The sequence below is a fragment of the Cuculus canorus genome, unplaced genomic scaffold (genome assembly GCF_017976375.1).
Source record: "Cuculus canorus isolate bCucCan1 unplaced genomic scaffold, bCucCan1.pri scaffold_111_arrow_ctg1, whole genome shotgun sequence".
Classification (NCBI taxonomy): domain Eukaryota; kingdom Metazoa; phylum Chordata; class Aves; order Cuculiformes; family Cuculidae; genus Cuculus; species Cuculus canorus.
Genome location: NW_026527757.1, coordinates 78,751 through 87,937, shown reverse-complemented (window position 1 = coordinate 87,937; position 9,187 = coordinate 78,751). Strand labels below are relative to the sequence as shown.

The following is a 9,187-nucleotide window of genomic DNA, read 5'->3' as shown; positions in this document are numbered from 1 at the left end:
GGCTTTGTGGTCAGCACTGCTGGGAACGGGGGATGCACAGCACCAGGGCTGTGTGTGGAGGAGGGCTCAGGGCTCCCCCTGCACTCTTGGAACAAACCCTATCCCAGAGGGCTCCCAGAGTTGCCCCAGGACAGCCCCTTCCCTCAGCCCTCAGCTGTCACAGGGGATGCATGGGCAAGAAGAACCGTCCCTGGCTGGGACAGGCAGGACTAGTAGGGAGGAAGCTTCTCTCCTGGGCCCAGGACCTGGCTGCTCTCCCCCCACACACCCCACAGCACCAGCACTGCAGGGACCGTGGGTCAGGGGCTGCAGTGGGTCAGCCCTGGCTGGGACCAGGGAGAGAGTCCTCCAAATGTGCCTCCCGTGAGGGACGTACACCCACCTGAGCCGCTGAACCCCGCCTGCTTCTCCCACACTGGGCTGTACCCGATCTCCTCGTACACGGCCTCAGAGAAGGGCTCCCAAGCTCTGTCGAAGCCTGCAGACAGAGCAGGGCTGGTTTGTGGGGACACAGAGAGGGGACGGGACCCTGCTCCGCTCCCCAGCCCTGTTCCCCTGGGCCAGCCCAGGGCTGTCCCCATGCAACAGCCCCACTGCATCGTCTGGGCACTGCTGAATCCCCCCAGTGAGGGCCATGTCCCCACGGAGATGGTCTGGGGTGGAGACACCCTCGCACCTTCCTTCAGAGACAGCCCCTGTGTCCCTCTGGCCCCTGGGTCAGGTCCTGGTGCTGAGCCCAGAGCTCCTGCCTTTCCTCTCCCCCGGGCACTGCCCCATCTCTGCCTCATGGATCCATAGCACGGTCCATGCTCTGCTGGGAGGAGTCAGGGCTGGACGGGGGAAGAGCCAGGAGACCTGAAACCTAGGGATGGACCCTGCTGTCCCCAAGTCCTCCTAGCATCTCCCCTGACGCAGAGACCCTTCAGCACTGCCCTGGGTGCTGCCCATGCTCATTCTCAGCCGTCTCCCCTCTGCTCCCACCTCCCCCAGCCCAGCTCTGCTGTTTCTTCCCTTGCTCCATCCCTAACATCCCCGTATCTGGACTTTTGGCTGCTGGTGGCCCATGGCCAGGTAGGCGATGGGGCAGTGTGTGGGGCAGCAGGCAGCACACACTCTTGTCCCCACAGCTCTGCCCTCGCCCCTCGCTGACACCCACAGACCCCCTGGCCTGACCAGGAGGCCCCTTCCCTCGGGGCCGTGGGGAAGGACCCACCTCTGCGCTCAGCCCTGGCGCCTCGCACATGCCCGACCAGGAGGGCCAGGAGCAGGCAGAGCAGGGCTCCCAGGATGATGCAGATGATGACAGGCAAGGAGAGTCTTCCACTGCTGGTCAGGAGGGCCTGGGTGGGATCTGCAGGGGCAAGAAAACAGAAAGGGCAGCACCAGGGCTGAGAGAGGTGAGGGTGAGACACGACTCCTGCCCCCCATTAAAAAGGGGATGGAGAAGCCAAGACGTGAGGATGGGGAAGTCCCACCCTGACGGGTAAATGACAGCCGTCCCCAACCTCACCCCTAACCTGACACCTTTTGGGAGTTTCATAGTCTGGCCAGGAACCCCTTCCCCCGGCTGTAGGGCAGAGCCTGGCCCCGTGCAGCCCCAGCGTGGAGAGGAGGACAGCTTACCTGCTCGAGGGGGTGGTGCTGCCGTGGTGGGTGCAGCTGCAGAGGGTAAGAAGGAGAGCTGGGCTGAGAGGGTGGGTGTGCAGGCACCAGGGAGCTCCTTTCCGACATGCCATGCGTTTGTATGTGTCCATCTCTCCCTGCCCCATCCCACCCACATCGCCCCTCCTGCCAGGCTGGGCAGGGGCAACGGGACAGAGCTCAGAGTGCTGCTCTGGGCCATGGGCAGAGTGGCACAGGCAGCCTGGGAGATGCCCCTGGGGGCAGCAGGAACCCTGCAGGCAGAGTCAGAAGTACATCCCACCCTACAGAGTCTGAAAGACAGAGAAGTCATGTGTGCCCCATCCCTGGAGGTGTTCAAGGCCAGGCTAGATGGGGCTGTGAGCAACCTGATCCAGTGGGAAGCATCCCTGCCCATTGCACAGGGTGGAACTGGATGGGCTTGAAGTTCACTTGCACCCCAATCCATTCCAAGATTCTATTCCATTCTTGGCTCTAGGGTCTCACACTGCAAGTATGGCCTTGCTCTCAGGAGCTCTGGACCCCAACTCCTTGCCAGTACCCAGCGAGGGACTCTTGGCCCCTCCATTCACCTGAGCATTTCACAGCTGCGTGCTCTTTGTGCCGGCAGAGTCTCCTGTCCCCAGCCTGGGCCCAGCAGTCCTGCAGAGATGGCTCTGTCCCCTGGCACTCCACCTGCTCCAGCCAGATGGGGCCCGTGCCCTCCCCAAATGCCGCCTCGCCCAGGGCAGACACCGCGGGGCCGCAGCCCAGCTGCCTGCACGCCACCTCAGCATCCCGCATGTCCCAGGAATCATCGCACACTGTCCCCCAGGAGCCGCGGTGCCACACCTCCACTCTGCCCGAGCATTTGTCCTTGCCGCCTATGGCACGGATCTTCTCCCTGTCTGGAGAAGGCAGAGCCCTCCATGGGCAGTGGGACAGCAGGCAGAGCCTGGCTGGGCAAGAGGTGTGGAGAGGAGCCGCTACCTGTGCAGCTGGTGGAGCTCGGGCACTCGGTCCCCAAGGCTGGGAGCACTTCTGGCCGCATCCCTGCAGAAGGAAACGCTGCAGTGAAGAGACTGCTGTAGTGGCTGCAACAGAGCGTGGGGCTGAGCTCTGCTTCTGCCTCCCTGTGCCACCTCCCTCACGGCAGCAGCTGAGCCCAGGACATTCAGCAGACATGCACGGCACTGGCGAGCGACCCAGACTGCTCAGCCCCAAAGGGACCCTGGTTCTCAGAGCAGCAGAAGGCTCTCATGGCGAGGATGTTCCTCAGAGCCCCTGCATGGTCTCTTCTGAGAACCTGCCTGCCTGGAGACACCTCTGCCTGCCCCAGGATCTGTTACGATTCGGGCTGGCAGCTGTCGGGCAACGTGTGGGGTTCTGAGAGCTGAAACCCCACTTTCTGCCCCAGCAGCAGAAGGGTCTGGCATGGAAAGACAAAGCTCTCTCTCTGTCCTGGAGCAGGGACAGGAGCTGAAGGGGAGGGTGATGACCTGGTAGCTCAGAATTACCATTGCAGGAGATGTGGGTCTCATCTCGTGGGTCATTGCATGACTGTGTGTCCCAGGGGTCAGAGAGACACTGCCAGAAGGAGCTGTGTCTCTCCCCGCACTCCACGTGATCCAGCCAGGTGACATTAGACAGCGTGTCAGAGATCCTTTTTGTATCAAGAAACCCTCTGTCCCCACAGCCAAGCTCCTTGCATGCCAGCGACACCTCTTTGGAAGTCATCGAGGTGGAGCAAACGCTGCCCCATGTCCCGTTATAGAGAACCTGCAGGTGCCCAGAGCAGCCAGTGCTGTTCTCCAGCCTTAGGGCAACGAACTCTGGAAGGAAAAATCCAAAGGATATCAGGCTGGTTTGGGTGGTGGGAGCAGGGATGTCCCTGCACCCCCAGACCCTCAGCCAGGCAAAGGCATGGCCAGCAAGGCTTGGGAGACCTTAGAGCAGCTTCCAGTACTGAAAGGGTTTCCAGAAAGGCTGGGGAGGGGCTTTTGATCAGGGAGTGCACGGGCGGGACGAGGGGCAACAGCTTTCATCTGAAAGAGGGGAGATTGAGATGGCATCTTATGAGGAAATATTTTGCTGTAAGGGTTTGGAGGCCTTGGCCCAGGTTGCCCAGAGAAATGGAGGCTGCCTTATCCCTGGAAGTGTTCAAGGCCAGGTTGGATGGGGCTTTGAGAACGTTATCCAGTGGGAGGTGTCCCTGCCTATGGCAGGGAGGGTTGGAACTGGATGTGTTTTGAGGTCCCAACCCGTTCCATGATTCTAGGTCCGCCTTGTAGCCATGGACAGAGAAATGTTCGGGATGGACAGACATTTCTGTCCTCCTTGCTAATCCTTGGAAGAAGTTGAGCTCTCCAAGGACCCCCGGTGGTACTGAGGGGACCTGTGCATGGCTGTCCTGGGATGAGCTTGGGTAGGGGCTCTGAGGTGGCCAGGAACAGCCTCGGCCGTTGCCCGCTCTCTCCTTGTCCCTGCCTGCATGGCCCTGAATCCCCCCCAGCTCCTGGCACTGACCTGAGCAGATGACTCCTGCATCCTCTTTGTGCCCGCAGTCATGCTGCCCCCAGGCCTCCACTGGGCAGTCCCAGAGAGCTCCTTCAGCCCCGGAGCAGCTTACGCCGTCCAGCCAGATCTGCCCGGAGCCTTCCCCAAACCGAGCGGAATCAGACGCCTCCACCGCTCCCCCGCAGCCCAGCTGGCGGCACACAACAGTGGCATCGGGCAGGTCCCAGCCGTCATCGCAGACGGTGCCCCAGCTGCCCTGGTGGTAGATCTCCACTCTCCCGGCGCAGCGCCCTTGCCCATTTGCCAGCCGCACCCGCCGGCTCCCTGCAGCAGGAAGGAACCCCAGCTGCCACCAGGGGCTGGTGACACCCAGCCCTGAGCTGGCGCGGCCCTGCAGGGCACTTACCCCGGCAAACAACCCCCACATCCTCTGCCACCCCTGCTGCCAGCGCACTCTCTGGCACCGAGGTGTTGCAGAGGGTCAGGCTGTCCTCGTGCCCTGTGCACCGCACCCGTCGCAGCCCCACGGGACCCGTCCCTCTCTCCGGCTTTGGGGGGTTGTAGGCTCCCTCTGCCTCTCCACACTGCAGCTGCCGGCACACCACGCTGGCCTCCTGCTCGTCCCACTGGTCGTCCAGGACTCTGCTCCATGTTCCGTGCTGGAAGATCTCCACTCGCCCATCGCAGCGGCTCTCTCCACCCACCAGCCGCAGGGATGCAGAGCGGGGTGGGCCTGCGGAGAGGAGCAATGGCCTCAGCAGTACCAGACAGACCAGAAACCTGCAGCACTTCTCCAGGCTCTGGAACCCTCACAGTGCCCTGAAGTGCACCTGCCCACTCCAGCCCTCCATGGGGAGTTCCAGGGGAAGGTTTCCATGGGTTGGGGTTCATGTCCCTGAGCCTTCCTGGGAGAGACACTGTCTTTGCTCTTGGTGCGGCAGAGCCACCCAGCTGGTCCCCGCTGAGGCCTATGGGGCAGCTCCAAGAGCAGGGCACAGCCGTGCGTGCAGCGGCCAAAGGAACGGCGGTACCAGGAAAGGTTTGCCTAGCTTTGAGGTATTCAAGACCAGGTTGGATGGGGGTCTGAGAAACCTGACCCAGTGGAAGGTGTCCCTGCCCATGGCAGGGGGTTGGAATAGGATGGTCCTTTCCAACTCAAACCATTCTATGGTTCTGACCTCAGTGTTGGCACCGGGGAGACCCAGGACAGAGCCCACACGTCTCTGCCCCTCTGCATCCCTGGGGACTGAGGAGCCCCTGTCCCTGGCAGGGAGCAGAGCAATGGGGGTTGTCCAAGCAAAGAGGAAACATCTGGGACTTGTGCTGGGCAGAAGCACCAGAAGAAAGGTCAAAGCCCAGTGCTGCAGCTTCCACCTGGGGCTGCTGCTGGGGGCACCCCGGCAGCCCTGCAGGTTTGTTTTGGGCTCCATGAGGCTCCTGGGGGCTGGGACAGGGCTGTCAGCATCTGGAGTGATGGAGCTGAACCCGCAACCCCATCCTGGGCTGGTCCCACAGCAGAAGAGCAGGGGAGCCCAGGACTGGTGGTGGCCCCAGGGTCGAGCTGCTGCCCCGGGGGCAGTGATACCTGCACCCACTCAGCCCTCCGCTCTCGTACATGAGAGTGGTCAATGTGAGCAGACAATGCTCTCCAGATCACTTCTGGTGGAGCCAGGCAGAAATTGACCCCGGTGCTGCCATGGAGTCCATGCCTCGGGTGGCCGTGTCGCACTCCAGTGGGAAATGGAATGAACACAGTGGTTTCCCAGCCTTCACCTGAGCAAATGACAGCAGCGATGTTCTCATGGGAGCACAGCGAGACCCCCAGGGTGGTCACTGGGCACTGTCCCAGGTGGGCTTCAGTTCCATCACAGTGGAACGAGTCTCTCCAGATGGGGCTGGTGCCTCCTCCAAAATGCTCTCCTCTGGGAAGGGACTCAGCAAAGCCGCAGTTGAGGTGACGACAGAGAACGTGGGCGTCCGAGAGATCCCAACTGGAGGCGCAGAGGGTGCCCCAGGTCTCATGTACCTGGACCTCCACTCTCCCATCACACGCCGTGCTGCCGTTCACCAGCCTGAACCCTGTGAACTCTGGGGACAGAGGAGGTTTATTGGGGTCAGACTTGTGCTTCTTCTCCCTTAGGAGCTGGAGGAGAGGCCAAAAGGACAGCTGGCCTTTCTTCTCCTGCTCCACAGCTTCAGGGCTGCAGACAACCATGTCCCCTGTCTTGTCCTCACTGCTGGCTCTGCACGACCCCTGCCCTGCTCCCACCCTCAGCCCAGCTCGGCTGAGCAGCCCCCATGCTGAGTCCTTACGTGTGCAGGTGACCCCGGCAGCGCGGCCGTGGGAGCAGAGCTGGTCCGTGGGAGGTCCCCTGGGGCAGGAGGCGAGGTGGGATTCATTCCCCACGCACTGCAGCTCTCTGTCCCAGAGGGCATCAATGCTTTCCTCAATGTGAGCTGCCCCATGGACGGACAGGACTACTCCACACCGCAACTCCCTGCAGACCACAGCAGCAGCTTTGGGACCAAAGTCTGAGTCACAGACAGTTTTCCACTGGTCCCCGTCATGGATCAACACGTGTCCTGAGCAGGGGCTGTGTCTTCCAACCAGCTGGACAAATCCTGGAGAAACAAAACCCCCTGCAAGTTCCCAGCACCTCGCGCCAGTCACTGTATGTGTCCCAACTCACCTTCAGGGCAGGTGCAGAGAAAGAGCCCCATGAGCTCCCAGTGGCTCCCAGTAGGTGCTGATGACACAAACACACCAAGGACCCCCTGCCATTCCTCAGACACCAGCTCAGCACTTGTGGACTCGCTTCTGTTCCACCCCCACAGGAGCTTCTCAGAAAAATTGCTGTGGTCCTGGAGACCCTGAGTTGCCCAGCTCTGCCCCAGCACCGCAGCGACCACAGGACTTGAGGCCAAGGAGACGGACCTGGGTGCTGCTGGCTGCGGGATCATGGTCTGCCCCACTGAGCTCATGGCCAGGCTGAGGAACCCCTTGGAGCCACCAGCAATGCCCCTCATTCCCAGATGGGTCTCGGGCTGTTGGGGACCTGCTCTTAGCTGGGACGTGTCCCAGGGCACAGATGTGGTACGGGGGCACCCGTGGTTGCTGTCCCCACCAGCCCCAGGTTCCATCGCCTGCCTGGGGAGAGTCCTCAGCCAGAGCCAGAGCCCACTGCCAGGCGGGCACAGCCCCGGCCAGCGTCTGGGTGAAGGAGAGGGGGCAGAGGAGCAGCTTGGGTTGACCCGAGGTCCCAGTCCATGGACAGGCACCATGGAGAGTCAGCAAGGGCTGGCAGATCCCTGTGCCCAGGGCAGCCAGGGGCTGGGGTGGGCAGGAGAGGCTGGGCAGGGCAGTGCTGCTGTCACAGGGGTGTTTCCGTGCGAGCTGCATTCATGATCCTGGAAGAGGAATGAGGTGGCCATGGCCCATCCTGCTCTTCGGCCCAAGCCCAGCATTTCTCCTCATTGAGAAGCCCCTTGGGGGCTCGTTTCTGCCAGGGGACACAACCCAACCATCCTTGGCCACCTTGGCCCCTTCCCTGGGGCTGTGGGTGGCCATGTGAGCTGCTTTCAGTGCCTCTGGCACAGGGAGACCTGGTCCTTTGCTCTGCCAGTCAGCTCCTGTGTGCACAGGAGGAGAAAGCTGGGAACCAACAGAGACCTTGAGGCAGAGTGGGCATTCACACACACACCCACACACGGTGCCGAGTTCCACTGGGCTTTCCTTTTCCTGCTGGAAACCAGCAGTGACAGCCTCAGCTCAGCAGAGTGATCAGCCACACCAGGCCCTTCCCCAGTACCCCCTTCCTTCCCTGAGGGCGCAGCAGGTCCCTTCCCCCACCTCAGCCCCAAAGGTTGGGAACAGGCTTGCCCCGTACCTGAACACGTCACTCCAGCATCCTCTCCGTGAGAACAGTAATTTATACCCCATCCGTTGTGCCTACAGTCAGACAGGGCAGACTCGGTGCCAAAACACCAAACATCAGTCATCCAAATGGGGCCAGATCCTTGTCCAAAGTGTGCATAGTTATGAGCTCCGAGAGCAGCTCCACAGCTCAGCTGCTTACAAACCACTGCGGCATCAGCCATGTCCCAGAGATCATCACACACGGTCCCCCACTGTCCCTCGTGTTTCACTTCCACTCTCCCAGCACAGCGTCCGCTGCCGTTCTCCAGCCTCACCTCTGCAGCCCCTTCAAACACAACACAGGACTGGTCAGGAGAGCACCAAGCCCCACCCAGCAGGTCTGGAGAGGTCTCCTCTGCCCAGACTGACTCACATGCACATGGGTGGGAGCTCTTTATCTCTCGGCCTCTCCAGGGCAGTGGGGGCATGAGGTCCATCCTGTCCCCACTGTCTGAAAAACCCTGGGGCTGCCCCAGCACCTTATCCCACCTCACGTGCCTTCTGCCCATGCCCTCATTCACCGTGTCCAGAGCCCCCTCTCCTCCTGATCCCAGAATCCCCCACACAGCCCCGTGCCCCAGGCCCACAGCTCCCTCTCCCACCCAAAGAGGCACAGGGAAAGGCAGGAGGTCCACTGACCTGAGCACCTTCTGCCTCTTGTCTCAGTGGCACGTGCAAAGAAACCCCATTCCCAGAGGTGTCCCAGTGGCCGTGCTGGGGACCGCTGGGCCCAGGCTGTGGGACAAGGGACCCGGCACTCACCCCTGCACGGCTGCACCCAGAGCAGCAGCCACAGCACCGGAGGGGACAGGAGCCCCTTCATCCCCATCCTGAGCCTCCTGCCGTGCTGGAACAGCCCTGATGGATCCCGCTCCCTGTCACAGCTCCTGGGGACTCGTGGGGACAACGAAGATGACAGAGTTATGGATCTGCAGATGCCAACCCAGCTGCAGGAGGAGCCAATCAGAGCAGCAGCACCTTTTTAGACATTATCGGGAGCGATCTCCACTCTGAGGCAGCCCAGCCCTCCAATGAACTTCTCCAGCACCGTTCATAACCATATATGAGGGACACACACGTCACGGTGGCTGTGGTGGGGGATGGGCACGGGACAAGCTGTGTGTGAGGAAATGG

The 9,187-nt window shown here is 61.6% G+C and overlaps 1 protein-coding gene across 2 annotated transcripts; it reads right to left on the bottom strand.

Moving 5' to 3' along the window:
* Positions 1 to 200: 200 nt before the first annotated feature.
* Positions 201 to 8,973, bottom strand: LOC128850595 (scavenger receptor cysteine-rich type 1 protein M130-like). Of its 2 annotated transcripts, none has more exons than XM_054055553.1 (12): positions 8,427 to 8,552; positions 8,025 to 8,339; positions 6,451 to 6,759; positions 5,911 to 6,225; positions 4,544 to 4,870; positions 4,147 to 4,461; positions 3,138 to 3,452; positions 2,611 to 2,673; positions 2,214 to 2,528; positions 1,624 to 1,659; positions 1,214 to 1,351; positions 201 to 478 (listed from the first exon to the last, which is right to left on the bottom strand). In XM_054055553.1, exons 1-12 carry the CDS (start codon positions 8,488 to 8,490, stop codon positions 300 to 302), a joined length of 2,691 nt encoding a protein of 896 aa, XP_053911528.1. In that variant the 5' UTR covers positions 8,491 to 8,552; the 3' UTR covers positions 201 to 299. The 2 variants fall into 2 exon arrangements, with proteins under 2 accessions (XP_053911528.1, XP_053911527.1); XM_054055552.1 differs by lacking the exon at positions 8,427 to 8,552 and adding an exon at positions 8,816 to 8,973 and having other exon boundaries at positions 204 to 478.
* Positions 8,974 to 9,187: the final 214 nt, after the last annotated feature.

Bases quoted from the DNA above. Each gene is read 5' to 3' on its own strand.
- LOC128850595 (XM_054055552.1), bottom strand. From the start codon at position 8,882: ATGGGGATGAAGGGGCTCCTGTCCCCTCCGGTGCTGTGGCTGCTGCTC. The intron at 4,462-4,543 runs GTAAGTGCCCTG...TTCCTGCTGCAG, and splicing joins TGTGGGGGTTGTTTGCCGGG to GGAGCCGGCGGGTGCGGCTG. The intron at 1,352-1,623 runs GTAAGCTGTCCT...TTGCCCCTGCAG, and splicing joins AGCACCACCCCCTCGAGCAG to ATCCCACCCAGGCCCTCCTG.